Below are 21,063 nucleotides of genomic sequence, written 5' to 3' on the forward strand. Positions count from 1 at the left end.
GCGCTGGACTTCCCATTCCCCTGCCACCTCTTGTTTCCATGCTGCAGTCAGTCCCGTTCCATATACAGACTGTCCGCTGCAGCAAATCCTAGCACACAGCGGAGGCCTGTGATTGGCTGCAGCAGTCTGTACACTGAATTTTACCATCTGCAGCATGCAAACAAAGAGGGCTGGCGGGAAAAATAGGAGCCGCCGCGTGGGTCCAGAGCCAGGGAATATATGTTCTTTTAGGCCGCCTTCACACGGGCAATATCTGCTGTGGGCTTTTACAGCGGATATGCAGGAAAACCACAGAGACCAAATCTATAGCTAAAGAGTGCAGATTTGACCTATATAAATGCGCCCACAGGGAATGCACACATAAAGCAGGACGCTGTGGACTTTGTTCTGCGCAAAATCTGCAGCTGCAAAAACCGCACAAAGTGGTGCATTTTTTGTTGCAGATTCGCTGCAGATTCCACCCTTGGGATAGTAAACGGTTAAATCCCCAGTGATAACCTGCAGTAAACAATTGACATGCTGCAGATTTAAGATCCGAATAGTTATGTCCATTCTGCGTGGATTTTTTCCGCAGCGTGTGGACGCCATTTGTTTAAGTGTCATGCACTATGCTGCTGCGGCTGTGAAGGCTGCAGACTTTACACTCCATGTGAACACATGTGGCTCGCAGCCCCGCGCCGTGCGGCTGGCCATAGGAATACAGACTTATAATTACATAGTTGATACAAGTCCATCAAGTCCAGCCTGTAATCCTACTGTGCCGATCCCAAGGAAGACAAAACCCCCAATGATGTGGATGCTGATTGCTCCATTTTGCTCCTTTCATGACTCCAAATGGCAAGCTGCATACAGTAAATCCCTGGATCAGTCTCCCATCTCCAGAAATCGAGTTCTCAGAACCTGTACTATTATATCTTTCAAGAAAGGCATCCAGGCCCTTCTTCAACTTGTTGTGTAAATCTACATCTTGTCGCAGGGAGTCGCTAAGAGTCTCACAGCTCTTACAGTAAAGAATCACAGTCTGATGGTGAAACCTTTCCTCATCTAGACGTAGAGGATGCCGTCTCTTCATGGTTACAGGCCTGGGAGCAAAAATATAAAGATGCTATAATGCAACTCGCGTTAGCGGGTTACAGCTGTAATAATGCCATGGCTCAGCGTGACTTGCCGCGGTTACGTTAACTGTGTAGCACAGCCGCTGTTCAAAGTGAATGGCCGTGCTACGTAATTCATATAGTGCTGCTGTCAGGGGAAGCCAAGGCCCAATGTCCCAGGTTGACTTTAATTGCGTAATCCGCACGGAGGATCCGCAGTTCAAGCCACCCATAGGGAAACATGGGTGTTCGCAACGGAATGAAGGCATACGGATTTGTTTTACGGGCCTTTTGGATGCAGAAATCAAATTGCAGCATGCTCCATCTCAGTGTGGTTCTTGCATGGGCAGGCCACGGATTCTGCGGGAAAGCAGGAGTTTGAGAAAAAAAAAAATACTGCGCATGTGTGCCAGTGTGCCCGCCGCCGCTTCTGCACACATCCGAAGTACGGGGAAAAAAAGACCTGGATGGGTAAGCAGGGTCCTCGGGCAGGGTCAGATTCCACTGCGGGCTCCTGAATGCGGAATCCACCCCGCCCGTGGACATGAGCCCTGGATCAGCGCTGATACCTCTGTTATTATTGTACTGTCCATCCACATAGTTGGACATGCAATTAGATTGCTCCTAAAGGACCCTAACGCTTCCTTTACCTAAACTTTTTACATAGCGCTTCACTGTATAAAACATACGTTAAAAAAAGCCAGCAATTCCCCACAGTGGCTCATGAATTTTTGCATTTTTTTGTGTGGCTTTTCTTTTTTTCCACACATTTATTACATGCATTTTTTTCCGCAGTCATATTCCCATAGAGAAGCCCATGCAAATACCATCCACAGCCTGCTGGGATTGTGAAAAAAGTCACTCACCCAAAAAAGTGCACAACAAATGAAAAAAAAATCCCCCTTTTTGTAGTGCGTGTCATATATTCCTGTTGACCTGCAGCTAACATTTTGCTGCAATGCTTTTTGCCACAAAAAAAATGTTTAGCTTTTCTGAAACCTTCCCTCAACGTCTAAAAGGGATTACAAAAAAAAAAAAAGTTTTTTTTTACATCCTTTACAGTTAACCCTATTGAGATTCATACCTTTTTTTCTGCAAAAGAGAAAAAAATAGATTTTTAATTCATTGTTTTTCATCTATCGTTTTAATGATGGGAAAATGAAAGGGTTAGAAGAATATTTTTTCAGTGATTTTTTTTTTTTTTTTTTTTTTAAGCAACAGATTTAGGAAACAGATTTTTTTTCGGTTGTCCAATCCATTTTATCTATTTTGATCTGGTGTTTAAAAACTTACATGTCCCCAAAAAGCCCCAAATGTAAGCTATGATGTACCGAGGTTCACAAAGGACATGAGTTCAATAAGTTCGGCCTGTAATTAATTAGACATGTGTTAACGTTGATTAAGAGGAAAGCAAAGCAAAATCTCCAGTGAGCCATCTGCCATTGTAACCACAAAGGGGTATAAAAAAGCCTTCCTTCCTCACCCCATATCTAGCTGTCATGTCATCCCATTGTTAATTATTCAATTCCAGATTGATAGTCAAATCCAATTTCTTGTCTGGCTTCTCGGCCATTCAAGCCCCTTCTTGCAGTGAATTCCACCATCTATCTATCCAGACAGTGAAGAATCCATTCTTTTATTGGCAGTGAAGATGCGTTTCTTACGGTGGCAGTCAATTCTACAGTCCTTGGTCTGATTAGTTTGTCAGACTAATTCTTCTTCCTTCAGTATATTTTTAGACAAGATCAAGTCTCATCTACCATATAATCAAGTCTGTCTTGTTTGTTTGGTTTCTCTTGCAAAACGGAAACATTTTCTAGAGAGTAAACAATAATCTGGAGAAGAACAATAAATGTCGTCTTTAGGATGTTTTCCGCCGGTGATCGAGGTGCTCTCACATTTATTGTCCTTCCGCTCGGTAGAGGATAGAGTGCCGGATCCATTATATTATGGACCCCCAATGACAGTCGACTTACCTCATTAGCTATAGCAGGTTCTCTCATGATGTCCGTCATTGTACTAGAAAAGACAGCACTGTATATTGCACTATTGTTTTAGCCAAATTTGGTGGTTTCTGCAACAAAGGCTCCGATACAGAACCTCCAATGCAGATGTGAATATATCCTAATATATATTAGTGCCAGTATTATGACTGCAATACCTTGGACCTTCTAAGGCTCCAATGAACCAGAATTAGGGTACCCACAGCCATAGATCAACGAGGTTCCATCGGGGATAGGTATAAAAATAATCCTGTTATCCAAAACATTAAAAGTATGTAGGCATGTCCAGCACACTATTGGGTGGGGGTAAGCACTCTTCTGAAGTGTTCTTACCCATAGTGGTTTTCTGAATTTTTTTAGTAAAAACAAAATGTGTTTTTTTTGGATGATGTCTGCATTTTATACAGTTTTTTTGGTGGCTTTTTTTTTTGTTCACATGTGATTTTTTTCTTTCATTAGTATTTTTTCCCAATAGAGATGTTTATAGAAAAATGCCACAAAAAACTCCATACACAGAACATGCTGTTTCTAGCAAAAAACATCATGGACCCTCGAAAAAAAAAAACACTACTAAAGCGAGGAAGAAATGACACAAGAAAAAACGCAATGTTTGTAGGGCTTTTTATATTGTTACAGTGTATAGGCGCCAACTCGCCTCTCCTGGTGGCAGCATTGTGCGCTCAGTTCCCCTCTGTAGTAGACGTCCGACTCCATTGTCTGCACTGCGTTTAGCAGTGGTCTGGAGGGTGCTCTTGCAGCCTACCATGCTCTTGAAGGACCAGCATACACCTAAAAATACTACCCTTACCTATCAGCTGCCGGATTTCGTTATATCAGGCATCCTCCCTCTGTTGAGGGTGCCTGATTATTGTAGTCATTTTTGGCTGCTCAAGGTGCTAACAAGTTGTTCTGGCTGCCTGCTTCCTCTGACTCTGTTCCCATCTCCATTCCTGACCCTGTTATACTGACTACACTTCTGTCCACTACCTGCCCTGACCCCTGGCCTAGTAATACATACAAAAACTGTTCTCCGTGACTAGACCTGTGGCTTTAATAACCCTTTTAGTGGCACGCCTGGAAACTCTCCGAGGCTTTCTGGACAGACCATGCAGTTAAACCCTGGAAGATTTCCATGGACAGCTCTAGTGCTGAAATGTGCAGAGCACTGAGCTGTCATCTGAAATCTTCCAGGGTTTTTACTACATACTCAGCGCAGCAAGCATCTGAGATTTTCCTGCCATAATACCAACTATCAAAGTGTGAGGCATGACATGGTAATAATAAACCTGCCACTGAAGGGGTTAATTGTGCCAGACTGTCTGACTACTCTTTTTTTTTTTTTAAGTTCTTACTTATGCTACTAAAAATTTACCCCACTGAGTCTTTTTCATCTGCGTCCATTTTATTCCTCCTATCATTGTATTGGCTTTCTTAGCAGCTGCCTGACACTAAATCGTGCCAATATTCTCTGCTTGTTCTATATCAGAAATTCACATTTACAAAAATAAGATTGATACAATGAAAAAAGAGATGACGAAAGGTGTAGCCGGTCCGATGGATAAGATGAAAGCCAGTAATACAAGAGAGATGGAAGAGATACAGTATGCTTCCTTTAGTATGTACAATCCCGGTCTTGAAAGAAGTAGGTTTCAATGTCTGTACGTCTCTGGTGACGTTTTTGCCCCTCTCCCTTTCAACGGCAGCTTCAGTTCGGCTCACTTTTTCTGTACATTTCTCACAGTTTTTGAAAATAGATGACCTTTTACAATAATGTGACGCCTGACAATAATGTCTAGCACATTCCCAAGAAATGTTCCAGTAACTGCCTGGTTTGTTTAATTACTGACCCTAATTATTTTTGGTTACGAAGAGTGATAAAGAGCGCTGATTTACATAATTATTTTTATATAACGATAATTGTATTTCGCGGCCACGGGATGAAGCAAGCGCTGAGCTCTCGGCAGTCGTCCTATGTTCCTTACAATAAAGTATCGAGGTAATCCTTGTGGAACAGGAAGGATTACTAGATTTAACAACCAGATTGCCATGACATTTTACAAGGTACCAACTCCAAGCCCCTGATGACTTTGAGAATCTCTCTAAAAATATATAAGGTATTAGAATGTGTGATTTATCTCCGGACATCCTGGCAGGTCAGGTAATGCTTCTGATTTATGTAGCAGAAGTGCTGAAATTGCAATCACTAACCTGAATCAGAAGAAATGATGAGTTTGTGGGGTAAGGAGGTAATGCATCTTAACGGAGAGCAGCTGCTTAAAGGAGAACTACCAGATGCATTTTAGAAAAAGCCCTCTAACATCATTATATTGCTATGTCTGGCCAAACGCCGGATTGCCGGACAAAGAGATGACCGAGGCCTGGCAACTTGTCAATGTGGTTTCAGATGCAAAGACTGGTCACACAACCACTCAGTAAGAGTCTTTATGACGTTGCAAGTCGAATATAGCTAAATCGGCAGCGGTGGTATCTTTCCTGGTTGATCGCTGTGCAACAGTCACACATTTGTCTAACTCTGACAACCTGGATCTATATGGTGTGGACCGCCCTTATGTCACTCCTACTCCACAAATACAACCGGACTTTGGGCTTCACCCATGCAGAGATCTTTATCAAATTTGGAACCCAAGTTTGGGCAGCAAGCCTTCACGAAACAAGCCACCACGGTAGTTCACAAACTATACTGCACAACAAAGGTGGGAACAGAACCCCAAATCTATGTGACTCCCCCAGTGATATGTGAAGTATGAACATTTTGGCGTCCTTCCGTTCCCACGTTGCCCAATATCTCGGTGTCCCTCTCCTTTCTCGTCAATTGGGCCTTACTTTACCACATGCTCTGCAGGATATAATCACACCTTAATATGGAAAAGCAATGTTATTGCAGCAGGACAGTTAACCAAAACGGGGTGTAACTATAGGGGATTCAAGGGATGCGGTTGCACCTGGGCCCACGATCCTTAGGGGGGCCCATAAGACCTCTCTTTTCCATATCGGGAACCCAGGACTATGACTAAAGCATTATAGTTGGGGGCCCTGGTACAGATTTTGCATTGGGGCCCAGGAGCTTCAAGTTACACCTCTGGTTATCCCCCATCCACAAGATGAGGAATAACGTTATGATTGGTGGGGTTTGACCGCTGGGACTCCCACCGATCCTAAGAACAGCAGTCTGGTCACGCCTCCAAGTGAATAGAGCTGAATTCACACTCCATTGACTTCAATCATGGCACTGGAGATCGCCAAGTTCAAGCACTTCAGCAATTTTTGGCGTTGTCATTGAAGTGAATGGAGTGGCAGTGAGCCTAAAGTGGGCTGTTCACGGGTGACGTGTCATTGCAAGATCCGCGACGATTAATCGCACGCGGAGCTCGCATGACACTTTCCATAGGAGAACTATGAAAAAGCGCAGCCTACTCTACACAAGCGGAGAATCATAGCTATTTTCCGCTCACATGATTGAAATTGCGCTATGCCGCGATTCTCTGCAGTGAGCCTATCATTAATATAGGCTCTTCGCGGAGACCTTGTAGTGCTCCCCCTCCTAAGTGATATTCCGTCCCAGCGGTGGACAGGTGGCCCAAGAGATCCCCACTCCGTTTATTCAGGGACCAACTGGAACCCCGTTCTTGAGATGTGGATAGGGGATAACTTTATAACTTGATACAGATGTTTAAAATCAGCTGTATTTCATGGAGATGTCTTACAGAGATACAGGCCCAAATGTCCTCTGCTCCAGTTTTGGGCAGAGTTGCTTACAAAGTCTTGCCATCACAAAATAAAGGGAGCAGCAAGTTATCACATTGGCACTATATCTAGAGTTACACGATGTTCACATTTGTATAGGAGGCTCCGTTTAGGACCTCCATCACTGTTCCGGCATGAAATCCCAGATGAAATGGCACGGATGCTGCACTATGTGTCTGGGAAAATATACTACCCTTCTATGGTCTCGGGACAGAATCTTGTCCCAAAACTGGAGGGGCAATTTAAATTGCCAAGTATAGTTATTACCCTAGAAATGATCCAGTTGGTCCAATTACTTGAGCGCTGTGCTTGATGTTATTATATATGCATTTATATGACTGTACGGCACTACTCATTGGGTAGTACAGTATATGACAGCATTGTAGGCACTGTAGTACATTATTCTTACCAGGGTAGCAGCATATTGTACCGTTATTTGAATCCAGTGGGGGATAATTATTTGGGTTCCGTTATTTGGTCCTATGTGGCACTACTATGAGAGCAGTGTATAGCGGTATTATTTGGACTCCGTATGGGGCAATTACATTTTTGGCATCCTTATACATCTGTGATAATAATAATACTACATTGCCGTGGATCCTGATTTGCAGTAACAAAACTGACTACATTAATAAAACCCAGTGCTGATTCCAGCTTTTATTATTAACAGGATTGCCCGCAGCCTTTTCTGTCTGCGGTCAAAACCAGCAGTCGACTATCCCGCGGCGGCCCTGCTCCGTCTCCACATTGCTCTTGCACTTCTGTTGCTTCTTATGGAATTGCTATTTGTGTCATTCTCTCTTCTAAGTAGGTTCAAAAGTGAAGCTGCCATTTAACTACATTAATAATGCATCTGGCCCCATGTGTTCAGTAATGCTGAATATTAATTGCTTCTCTTACTGAAAGTGTCGAAGCGCAGAACTTAAGCGTAACCCAGAGACCTTTATTATGCGGTTATGGTTTGAGGGGTGCGGTTTGGAGGAACAGTTCTACTTTTAAATTAAGCCCCACACATTAACCACACGTACACAGCTGGTAAACCACACGGAATGACTGATTTTTATGGTTTTGCAGCAAAATAAAGGTTTCTCTACAAATTCTGACTCTTATTGATCAGGGAATGTGAGAAGCTTATTAATAAATTGGTGAGGTTGCATCCTATAAAGAATTTTAGTATTATTTTTATTTTTACCTTTATTTTCTTAAGGGTGTCATTGACATAAATTGTTTTTGGGACTTTTTGCTGTGATTATTGCAAAAAAATGTTTTTTAAAACAGTTGCATTTTTTGCTGCAAAAAAGGCCATAGAACGGGCACCGTAAATCTAGAAATGAGGTGTGGAACCTATGTAGGTGTTTCACAGAAGGGCATAGATAAAAATGCTTGCTGCAAGGTGTGCCACGATTATCAAAAGGACTGCTAAGCAAAATGTGGCAGAATTCTGGTAAAAAGTACACCAAAAAAGCAAACAGCATGGCAGTGCTAAATGTGTTGTAGGGGAAATTCATAAAAGTGAGAATTTGGCATTAAAAAGTGACACATTTTTCTGCAACTCCCACTTGCACAAAAATGGCAATTTTTAAACTTTTTGCACGCTTTCACTATGTTGGTTAAAAGTGAATGAGGCTTGACAGAGCGGCGAGGCCAACCGTCAAATGTATGATAATTTATTCCACAACCTTGCGTAAATCTAGCGCAAATCTACCATAGGTTTTACCTGGCGTAGATTACAGCACCTGGCGCATGGCCAGCCCAAGGTGGCGCATCTTACTGCTTTGTCATATATCTAAAAGTGGCTTGTAAAACACCCGTGTTAGATAAATGCACCCCTATGTGTTTTAGACTCTTTTTGCACCTAACTCAACAGTTCTGAATATTTTATTAAAATGGACACAGGAAGAGCTGTCAAAAAGGTTTGGATTTTAATTACCTTTTTTAGCGCAAAAATATTAATGTAATGTACAATACTAATGAGATGGTGCTCAAAAGAGCAAATAAAGATGTCTGGCAAGCTGCACCACATTTAGCATTACTAATAGCCATTCTGATAGATCTGGATCAACTTGCATTAGTCTCATAAAATGGTGCATTTTAAGACACTATTGATAAATACATAATTTTATAGTTTAGTTCTGTTTTATGGCACTAATCACAGATTTAGGTGCAAGAGGGTGTCAGCTGTGTCAGTATTGATCACACCAAAACACAATATGGGAATAAATGGTATAAAAGCATTTATTAGCCCAAAAATGAAATAATACATAAATTATAAGGAGAGACAAATGGACAAGGGGAAGCAGTGCTAGCAAATGTAGAACAGAACACCTACTCCAAAGTTATAAAATATGAATGACTATATTGGGAACGGACAACAATAATAAATATTTCATCAATAGAAAGCCCAAAATAGATATGTAAGAAGAACCGTGACACAGCACGTGGGACAGGGTAAACGCCTATAACCATCTAAAACAGCCCAAAAGGAAAATCAAGCTAGAAAAATTTTACCCTAACTCATAATGGAGTTCCACCGACATGCGTTCCGCTGTACTCCGCTTTGTCAGGAGGCAGATCATTGTTGACCTCATATAGACTTTTCTATAGTGTCCAAAATCAATTCACACCGGTGACGGGAAGCCTGCGCCCCCCCCTCCCCCCGATGTCCATCCCCATGCATGTATCCTATAGTTACATGCTGTGCAATTCCCACAGCAATAAGAACCCCATAAAAGGCCTCTACTACCAAATATAAATCAGCAGGGAGAACATACTGGCTCCTTGTTAGCAGATCACTTAAATTATGCGATCTCCGCCAAGTAATTTCTGGGTATGGCAACAAACAGCTAGACAGATCTCTGTCAGTTAATAAAACAGCTCAGTGTTTGGACACAACATTCCGAAAAGCTGCCCAATTGGAATTAAAAGTTGTAATCAGTTGTGGCCGCAAATAATCCCCACGTCTCCTACCAGAAGTTACCAATAAGTAGGCTTGGCCCGTTTATATCCTCTAGAGAGCGCTTTACGGCGATAACCCTGCTTAAAGAACCAATTCCAGAGATCTCAGGCTTGATGTTCAAATCTAAAGTCACTGGAGCAGATACAACGGGCCCTCTTAGCATGGTCATGATGAGAGGACATAGCACATAAAAGGGAATTTGTAGAAGTCAGCTTTTTAAATACATCCGTCATGATTAACCCATCTTGATCTTTTTCAACTAAGATGTCCAAAAATTCCAAGTTATCCTGACTATACTTGTAATTCCAAGTCAACTTGATATTTTAATAATTTTGATTAAGTTTTTTAAGAAACTCTTCCAACGGTGATATGGAGCTCTGCCAAATAAGCAAGATGTCCTCTAAAAAATCTAGACCATGAGACAACCGAGTCCTGTCCTTAATGTTCTGGACCACCTCTCTCTCCCACGGCCCAAGGATTAGCATACGAGGGCGCACAAGTTGCCCCCATAGCAGTTCCCTCTAGTTTTAAGAACAGGCAGCCATTGAGCACGAAAAAAAATTATGCATCAGTGAAAATGTCAATAACTCAATAATAAAGTCAACCAAATCAATGTCCAAATTGGACATATTCAAAAAGAATCTTGCCGTTCGTGTCCCGTGGTCATGATCTATCGAAGTATAAAGGTCATTCCATGTCACAGGTAATAAGCACCATATCGTCCTCCAGATGTACCCGGTTCAGTATTGATCACACTCTGGAGTCCGTGCAGAGTTTCGCTACGGATTCTATGCAACAAACCGCATCAGTTCACATAAATGGGAGTCTCAAAATCCTGAATTCTACTTGTGTGTAGATGCAGTATTTCTAAGCCGATGGTTTAGAAAGTTGCAGCTCGCTCGTAGGACTTTAGAAGGTGAAAGCGTGTTTATTGTGGATGATATGAAGTTTAATTTCACCTTCCAAAGTCCTGTCTCTTAATTCTCCACACCGCAGCCATATGTTGAGCTATCAGACAGCATGACGGATTTGTTAATGTTGTCTATAGCATAAACAGCTGCTGGACACCAAGCATATATACTGTAGATATAGTGCAATACATCTGTCCCTCTTTATGTACATAACATCATTTGTATCATCTCAGTAAAAAATAAGAGCCTGAAGGTGAAATTTCTGTAATGATATGTACTGCAATGTAATATATCTACAGATGTCTGTAAATTATGATGTAGTTGTCCTTACAAAGTGGCTATGAGAAACCCTCCGTAAAAAAAACTGCAGCAGTAATCCACTTACAGCGAGTTCCATTTACCATGTGTTGTACATTAATTGATGATGCAAACGAGATTGGCCACCATCATCTGTCGTAGATATAGTCATTTCATTATCATGACCGGCATGTGGTTGCACTTCTTGAAATGGGTTGTGCCAAGATAGAAAGTTATTCCCTATCTAGTGGATAGAGTAAAGCTTTCTGATTGTGGGGGTCCAACTGTCTTGACTCCTTATAAATGGAGCAGTGGTCAGACGTGCTCTGTCACTCCATTTTTTTCAGTAAGAGCAACGAGGATTGTAGAACCCTTGAACTCGGCACTCTAGCTTTGCATTGAAAGGAATTGAACGGCATCTTGCAGCTGATTGGGTGCCGCTATGAACTTGTATTGAGTGGAAGATGCTGCTCAGACCCCTGTGTAGTGGCCGGCGCTTGTAACTGCAGGCTTAACTCTTACTGATTTTATTAAGACCCCAACGTACAATTATAAGTGTCGGACACTATTCAGGGATTGGAGCAGCAGCTCCCGCTCTGTACCCCTGTGTGTAGCGGCACTGACAGCAGGCACCCAGTCAACTGATCAGCCGGGATCCCAAACGGCGGTGTCAGGGCTTGAACCTAGGAGCTCCAAGTGGCGGCGGTCCGTGCTGAGCTACCTGGCCTTCTGAACAGCTTCCCTGCTGGACCTTAGCTTGGTTCCCATACCCCTGATCTAGTTCCTTGTCTTGGCTCCACCCTGCTCCTGATTGGATTTCCTATATAAGCCTGGCCCTTCCACTGCACCATTGCAAGATTATTGTGCCTCACAGCCTATAGTCAAGCTCCACCACCTGCCTGCTCCTCTGCAACTGAACTGATACTAACCATGCACTGACTCAAGGCTTCCCCTAACTATGCTACCTGCTGCTCCTCTGTATTGCAACAGATACTAACCGTACACCGATCTCTGGCTTCCCCTGACTACGCTACCTGCGTGCTCCTCTGTACTGCAACAGATACTAACCGTGCACTGAACCCTGGCTTCCCCTGACTTTGCTACCTGCCTGCTCCTCTGTACTGCAACAGATACTAACCATGCACCGACCTCTGGCATCCCCTGACTATGCTACCTGCCTGCTTCTCTGTAATGCAACAAATACTAACTGTGCACCTACCTCTGGCATCCCCTGACTATGCTACCTGCCTGCTTCTCTGTAATGCAACAAATACTAACTGTGCACCAACCTCTGTCTTGCCCTGACTACACTACCTGCCTGCTCCTCTGTAATTCAACAGATACTAACTGTGCACCTACCTCTGGCTTCCGCTGACCACATTCTGCTGCATAGGTTATAATAGAAGAGGCTCCAACCCAGAACTTGACCATTACAGGCGGACACCAGCCAAGCAGCTATTGAAGATCTACCCTGAGGATAGGTCATCAGTAGTATTTCCCTGACAAACCCCTTTAAGGGTAGATTAGCTCATGACTTATGGGTTGTTTTCCAGTTACTGGATCAGTAGGGAAATACAAAGCTCTTTAGAGTAACGCTTTCAGCATACACACCAAACATATCCGTAGGGCTCTATTTACCTGACAGAGGCCAAAATTGTGTCCCTTAGGCCTCTATGTGATCGGAATACATCACTATGCCTTTTTTGCTATATGGAGTAGCGTAGTATCTCACCTTATGTCTTAACATTTCCAAGATATTCCCTTGCTGGGTACACTCACATCGGTCCCTATCCTCCGACGGATCTCAGTGTAATTTCCCTAACACAGCTGCTCTCACACATGGTCCGGTTTCATAGGAAGCTAATAACCCTAAGTGCTGTATGTTTTAAGAGTATGTAAGGAAAGTGGATTATCTGGAGCAAAAACACACAGACACGGGGAGTATAAAGAGCAGGACATACAAAGTGTACAGAGATAACGGTTTAGTAGATCAGTGTTCCCTAACTCCAGTCCTCAGGGACCGCCAACAGGTCGTGTTTTCAGGATTTCCTCAGTATTACACAGGTGATGTAATTATTGTCAGTGCCTCAGACATTACCATAGGATATCCTGAAAACATGACCTGTTGGTGGTTCTGAGGACTAGAGTTTGGGACCCCAGTAGTAGATCACACTGATGAACCACATGCGGAGGATCATTTGCCCACCTAATGGCAACAATAATATTCAACTGTATTGGATAATTGAATGCACTCGTTTCCTAGTTGGCTTATTCGTTTTTATTGATGATTCATATTAAATCATTAGGGAGTTTTGTAGGATGTCGTTGGAATGCGATACAGTGAATTAGTGATTGCGTTAATGTCTTAAAAGGTTATTCCCATCTTACATTTATGAAATATCCACAGGATATGCCCTAAATGCCTGATAAGTGCGTAACCATCTCTGAGACACTCATGTATTGGGATGACGGGGGTCTTGTGACCCCTATTTGCCGATCTGCAGCCATTGCAGTCTCCATATCTCTTAGGGATATGCTGTAAATGTATATAAATGGGTGAATAAATGGGAATGCCCCTCTAATGCTTGAAACATGAGCTATTTTGGGGGGATTTCTGTCAATTTCAATTTGCTGTCTATCTAATGTCGCTACGGCAGCCCAACTGCCTCCTGATATCTTCCTTTGGAGGGTTGAATTTTCATCCGTCCTTTTATGCCAGCTGAATAAAGCTGACCAGGCACATTAAGGGCTTATTCAAACAGACGATTTTAAAGGGGTTTTCCAGGCAGAGTCCGTTGTTAGTGCCGGGAGACACCCTGCTGGGGCGGAAGCCACTTCTCCGATCCCTGAGTGGCAGCCGATTCTCATAATTGCAGCTGCAGCTCTCATTATAATCAATGGGAGCTGTGCTTGTAATGACAATTATAATGAGCGCTAGCCACTAATAAGGGGTCAGAGCAGTGGCTTCCGCTCCAACCCCAATGTTTCTAGGCACTGCGTGGAAAACCCCTTTTAAAGACACATAGAACTCGGACTTATTAAAGGCACTGTATGCACATTTGTTTGTTATTTTTTTCCCAGTCTGATGGTCAGTGTAAAACAATTGTAGCATGCCTTATTCTAGTGTAATTCTCAGACCAGATTTGCCCATTTAAGTCAATGGGTGCATTCAAAATAAAAATGGTATGCACTCGAGTGCGTTCCGATTTTTTTCATGCACCCACTGACTTCAGTGGAAGTTTCAAATGATATCAATTGAGCTTGAGCTACCTTCCTTTTTTCACACACATGAAAAACTAAGGAAACTTTCTCATTAAACTTGCTAACAATGCAAACACCGAACAAAAACCAATGTAAAATGCACATACACTGGCAGTGAGTCATTTAGTTTTCTACTAACCAAGATTGCACCCACCTGTGTGAATAAAGCCTAAGCAGTCATATGCTAAAAACGGCTGTTCAGCTGACAACTCTTATATGTCCGTAGCAAGTTTAAGATTATGTGCAGTTGATGAATATACATAGTGGATCTTCAAAAGGAGTCGAGGATCTTCTTATGTCTATGACCAATTGGCCCATAGCTATCTTCCTTGGCTCCACCACTATGTCTATGGCCAGTATTACTTATGCCTTATTGTTGGACTTCTTCTTTTAACATGATGTAGGATTTTAATTACACCCATTTTATATTCTCAGCCTTGTCTATTGAAATATATGTAATATGTTAATGCTTTCTTTCAGACATGGAGTCTGCAGAGAGGATAACATCAAACCCATCGTCAGCGACCTCTTCCTCGCCTTCCACCCCATCTGTAGCATCAGTGGTGACTAAAGGAGGCCTTCCTACAGGAATCACCCCTCTGAGCTCCTCAATTACAGCTTGTGGTAAGTGTCATTTTTGAAGAAACTGTCTACATGGGGAAAGACTGACAATGCTCTGGGTTCACAAGCCTTGGTTTGGGTCCTAATACTTGGTGTCCTTTTGTATAGGTGGTACAGACTATTGATGTCGGATGTTTTCATAGGTATCTGATGTCCTGTGAAGCATTAAAGGGACCCAGTGGGTTTTAGGACACAATTCTCTGTCCTAGGACTGGAGGATGGAGGGGGTATATTACTTGCATTGATCTTCTTCGTCCCTCTGTTGCACCAGTTCTGGAACTGTTTTCTGGTGATGGTACTTTACATAGTAACCTTGTAGGTTAGGGTGAAAGAAGACAAATGTCTATCCAGTTCAGCCTGTTTCCACCCTACCTTGTTGATCCAGAAGAAGGCAAAAAAAAACCAATGAGGCAGAAGCCACTTTAGCCCATTTTAGCCCATTTAGCCCCAAAACATTCCTTCCCGACTCCATAATGGCAGTCAGAATAGTCCCTGAATCAACATTTGAAAAGTTCCTGCCTGACTCCAAGACCCGGATCAACAACCTGCTGGTTATTTAATGTCTATATCCTGTAATATCATAGTGCTCTAAAAACGCATCTAGTCCCATCTTGAACTCCTCTATCGATTTTGCCTTCACCATGTCCCCAGGCAGAGAGTTCCACAGTCTCACTGCTCTTACACTAAAGAACCCCCTTCTATGTTTGTGATGAAATCTTCATTACTCTAAACGTAGAGGATGCCCTCTTGTTACCCTAAGGCTGTATCCACATGGGCTACAAAATCTTGCTACAAAACATCTCTCATGTGAAAGAACCCATTGGAAACCATGGGCTTCACATTGTAGCGATGTTTTGTAGTGAGAGTTTGTAGCCCATGCGGATACAGCCTACAGTACTCAGTACAAACAGATCATGGGGGAGATCCTTGTATTGTCCCCTAATGTATTTATACGTAGTTATTTGATCACCCCTTTTTCTAGGGAGAACAATCCCAATGTTGATAGCCTATCTGGGTATTTCAAGTCTTCCCATTCTATTTATTAATTTAGCTGCCCTTCTTTGAACCCGCTCAAGCACTGGAATATCTTTCCTGAGCACCGGTGTCCAGAACTGTACACAGTATTCCATGTGGGGCCTGAGAAGTGCCTTATATAGTGGGAGAATAATGTTCTCGTCCCTCACCCCTATACCTCTTTTAATGCACCCCAAGACTTTATTAGCTTTTGCAGCAGCTGTCTGGCATTGGTTACTCCAGTTTAGTCTACAATCCTCTAGTACCCACAGGTCTTTTTCCATATCACTTTTCCCGATCAGTACCCTATTTAGTGTATATTGGTGACATCCATTACTCCTTCCCATGTGCATAACCTTACATTTATCTATGTTGATTTTGATTTTTTAACCCAAACCCCCAGCTTATCTAGGTCCATTTGCAACCGAATATTGTCCTCCATTGTATTAGTTATCCTGTATAATTTCATATCTTCTGCAAATATTGATATTTTACTGTGCAGTCCTTCTATCAAATCATTGATAAATATATTGAACAGAATGGGGCCTAATACTGAACCCTGTGGCACCCCAATAGCAACGGTGGGCCAATCAGAGTATGAACCATTTATTAACACCTTCTTTTTTCTATCTTTGAGACAGTTCTTTACCCAGATACACACATTTTCGCCCAATCCGAGCTGTCTCATTTTATATATCAACCTATTATGTGGCACAATGTCAAATACTTTTGAGAAATCCAAATATACGAGATCAATGGACTCTCCTGAGTCCAGCCTAGAACTTACTTTGTTGTAGAAGCTGATCAAGTTGGTGTGACATGATTGACCCCTCATGAACCCATGCTGATGAGAAGTAATTCCGTTGTCCTCCTTCAGGTATTCCAGGATGGCATCTTTCAGAAACCCCTCGAATATTTTTCCAATTATTAAAGTGAAACTTACCGGCCTGTATTTACCAGGCTCTCTTCTTGACCCCTTTTTTCTATATTGGAACCACATTGGCAATACACTAATCCAGGGGTACAATAGTGTCCATAAATATAAGAAATAGCGGCCTGTCTATCGCCTGTCTTTAGGCAATGCAATAGTGCATTGATAGTGTTAAACTACTATACTTGCTCTGTGATTGGCCAACTCTGCTCACATGATCAGTGCTGGCCAATCAAAGAACAGTGTATAGTCTAGTTAGAAAACGATGGTGGCTATCTTGGCTGCCCAAAAACATGACTAGAACCAGCGCAATGGAGAGACAGGAGAAGATGAAATGCAGATAATATACCCCCTCTACCAAGTAGTCCCTAGGCAGAATTTTGCCTCAAATCGAAGAGTCACTTTAATGCAATAATAAGTCTATAATATAGTAACAAAGAACTATTTTGTAAGCAATTATCTAATATATAATTATCCTTCAAATTGATACATTTACAAATGTGAAACATTCAGGAAGTAGACGAATGACTCACTTTTAGGCAAGGCCTCCCCTCTCTCCATTTACTGCAGTGCTTCTTATATTCTTCTATCAGGGCAGGAGGAGCAGACATGACAAGACATGTCCATCCACAGCCTCCAATGAAAGCCACTGCGCATGCGTTTGCTTCCTGACTGTGTAGGACCTGTGCAGGCGCAGAGAAAACCAGCACACCTGCAGTAGCTTTCACTGGGGGTTCTGGATGGACACCTGTCAAATGTTCCACTGTGAACCATATTATGCACGAAGTGTCACAAAAATGGGGTATGGATTCACCGATTGGAAAAATGGTGGAAAACTTCTAAAACTAATTTATTAGCAAGCTGACTATTCTGAAGTTTTGTAAAGACCTGGTGGAGGAGCGCGCCTGTATCTTAAATTAGGAACAGTCACAACGAATTGGCAACCTCACTCACTGACACAATTGGACACAATTCTTAAACGTTACAACACTTGGCGATTTCGGAACTTCACTACTTGGCAGGGCACCTAAGAGTCCACAAATCTTGTTAGTCTCTGGAGCTGGCCCAGGAAAGTCCTCTGTATTGAACTGGCTCTTTACTATATAGCCCTGCAACACACCTGAACACATCTGGTGTGCCAGGTCGGCTGAAGATTACCTGAGTACCATTGGAACTCTGCTGTACCTGGCCTAGTGGGTATTTGCCTTCCTTGACTCACTCTGCATTTAGCAGCTCTCCTGTATCTTCTGCTGAGTCTCCGCAGCACCACACAACATGGCATCTGACACACCCTTCCATATATGTATGTCCGCCTCCTTCGTTCCACCCAACTTACCTGCAGAGCCTCCCACTTACTTTCCCTGTCCTGAACTGCCAACAAATGGAACATTAAAATAAAGAACATAACATATTGTTGTAAAACTCACACAGCTTAAGACTTTCCAAGCAACTTTTTGGTTTCGGGATCAAATTCTGTCCTGGGACCAGAGAGCTTGGGTAGTATATTTATTACCTGAACTTGTTCTTCTTTACTGTCTGTCCAACCTGCTGGTTTTGAGTCCCATTTTTCGACATCCAAGATGGCTGACTCAATCTTCAGACTACTTAATGCCCCTGTATGCATTGGTAATGTTTGACTATCAATTCACTATACTTGTTCTGTGATTGGATAATGCTGCCCTTGTGATCAGCAATGGCCAATCAGAGAGCAGTGCGCAGTGTGCATTAGCTAGATAAAAAAATTGTAGTGGCTATTTTGGATTGCCGAAAACTAAGGCAGAAGCAGCAGATCGGACGGATGTCAAAGGACTAGTGTAGGTAATATACTCCCAACCCCTCCAGTCCCAGGAAAAAACATGTTGTCCTGAAACCGGAGGGTTACTTTAACACACAATTGGGCATTCTGTATCTAGACTGACCAACTGCTTTAATCTGTACAGAATTTTGGACCTAGAAAGTCAAAAAGTGGATAGATGTTAAAGCAAGTAAAATATTTGGGACCTAAGTCAAGGGTGGATACTCATTTTAAAGATCATTTTGCAGCTGGGCCCATTGTCTGTGAGAAGTCACTTTATCTGCCAGGTCCCATAGGAGCTCCTTTGCTCCATACTTGCCCAAATGTTAAGTCCATCCAAATGTTTGCAATCCTAAAAGACTGCATAATTAATAATAAATGTAATATATTGGTTCAGATAATACGATCTGGTTGGTTTTTTTTCTTTGTGTGGTTTTATATGTCTCATCTATCACACAATGCTGTCTACTCCCCATTTATTTACCTCTATATATGTATATTTCTGCGTGTGCGCTGCCTGTTCTCAGTGACATTTCAGAAGGGAATAAGTCTCATCAACATTACAGGAAAAACAGTATTTAAAATGTCAGCTCTCTGCTAGAACATTAATCATGAGCTTAATATACCTATTGAGAACTAAACTCTGCCCACAGGAATGTGTTTCATCGGGGATTATGGAGTATTTCAATAGTTACATTTAAATAAAGACTTTTTTTTTTAAATGAAACGTCTGGAAAGGATAAGTGAAGCACATTAACCATTACATTCGTTAAGGAAATTTTGTAAAGTGTTTAATAGGAAAGTATAGTTTTCTATGTTCCTTTTCATAAATATTGGAGTACTCTCATAAAGGAAAGCCTGAAAGGATGGTAAACCTGAAGAATAAAACTGAAATGACTGATAACCGGCATCAAAAGATTGCATTTAAGTCCTCCGGGACCTCAGTAGGACCGCTGTGCCACAGAAACCAAAAAGTTATGTCAATAAGCGCAGAGAAAAAAAACACATAGAGGGTCTGCATGCGTGTGCACCATTTTTCATTGATCATTGCTAAGTAATTAAAAAAAAAAATTGAGCTGCCTTATTTTTTAAATTTTTTTTGCATGTGAAAAGAAACTAACAAATGATATACAGATCACACAGATATAAAATGACAGGCACACACAGCACATGTGGATGTCACATGGACATACGAACGCTTTAAAATCAGCCTTTTTTTAACACGTGTACATAAGGTCTTAAAGGGGTTCTGACATAAATAATGTTTTTATGCTTTAGCAGCCATTGTTCCCTGGTCTGCCTAATGGACCCAGGGAACCCATGGTTTAATGGCTGCTAAAGCATAAAAAGATAATACTTACCTTGTCTTCTGTTGTTGTTGACATCGGGGGGTCATCTCCCGGCAGGCGCTGCTCCTCCTCTTCTGTCTGCACGAGCCGCGCTGCTCCGGGATCGCGCGCATGCGCAGTGGAGAGGTGCCCTCTGACAGGAGTCAGGACGGGCTGCGTCTCCACTGCGCATGCGCAGCACTCCGGAGTTCAGCCGGACGGACGGGCCGCCCACAGCAAGCACTGCTTGTGACGTGCTTGCTGTGGCGGTCCGTCCGTTGACCTCGGAAGTGCCTGACGGACGGACCAGAGCAGGAAGCGGTCTTTTTGACCGCTCCTGCTCTGCTTTAAAGGTACAGAAGAAGATGCCGGCTGGAGGGGACATGCCTGGCGATCGGGCCAGGCAAGGTGAGTACAATTTTTTTTTTTTGATGTCAGAACCCCTTTAACCAGTTGATGAGCAATAGTCGTCGCCAAAGCTAGATTCTAAGAATCATGGTTCAAGCCTGTATTTTTTCAGACAACCACTTTAAAAGTGCTTTTTGGTCTATTTTTAATAATTTTGATAACCTCTACCCTGGATAAGTTATCAGTAATTGATGGATTGGGGTGCGGCAGTACAGACCCCAGTCCATCAGCTGATCTTCCGGCCCAATGCAATGGTTAGAGAAAGCAAGAGCAGCACTGGGAGCACCACGATGGTGCCACCATTGATGATGACATTTGACCCACTGCAGAATGTAGCAGGTCAGATGATCAGCCGATGGACAGGGTCCCGAATAGCGGACCCTGTCTATCAACTACTGATGACCTTTCCAGAGAATAGATCATCCGTTAAGATAGCCTGGAATACCCCTTTAAGAAAGACCTGCCAGGTCCTTCTATCAGCAGGGCGAGCTGCATAACTTTGCAGCTGTGCCCCCACTGATGCTATTGCTGCTCTTCTTTTCTCCCTACTCGCCTCCATTACCTTGTACGGATTCTCCATAGATTCAGCTCCTATTACTTTCAATGTTTCAGGTGCGTAGCTCGCACCATTCACTGTCAATCACTGATGTCACATTTGATTGATATTAAGTGGAGGAAG

At 42.6% G+C, this 21,063-nt stretch overlaps 1 protein-coding gene across 19 annotated transcripts in view; it reads left to right on the forward strand.

Annotated features, from left to right (window-relative positions):
• The window catches only part of BAZ2B (bromodomain adjacent to zinc finger domain 2B), a 319,623-nt gene that overhangs the window by 183,402 nt on the left and 115,158 nt on the right, over positions 1–21,063 (forward strand). For all 19 annotated transcript variants that reach the window (XM_066575975.1, XM_066575978.1, XM_066575966.1 and 16 more), the window contains one exon: positions 14,768–14,911. In XM_066575975.1, coding sequence (XP_066432072.1) covers positions 14,770–14,911 — 142 coding nt within the window. In that variant the 5' untranslated portion in view covers positions 14,768–14,769. The remainder of the gene's footprint in view (positions 1–14,767; positions 14,912–21,063) is intronic.

The sequence above is a fragment of the Eleutherodactylus coqui genome, chromosome 8 (genome assembly GCF_035609145.1).
Source record: "Eleutherodactylus coqui strain aEleCoq1 chromosome 8, aEleCoq1.hap1, whole genome shotgun sequence".
Classification (NCBI taxonomy): Eukaryota; Metazoa; Chordata; class Amphibia; order Anura; family Eleutherodactylidae; genus Eleutherodactylus; species Eleutherodactylus coqui.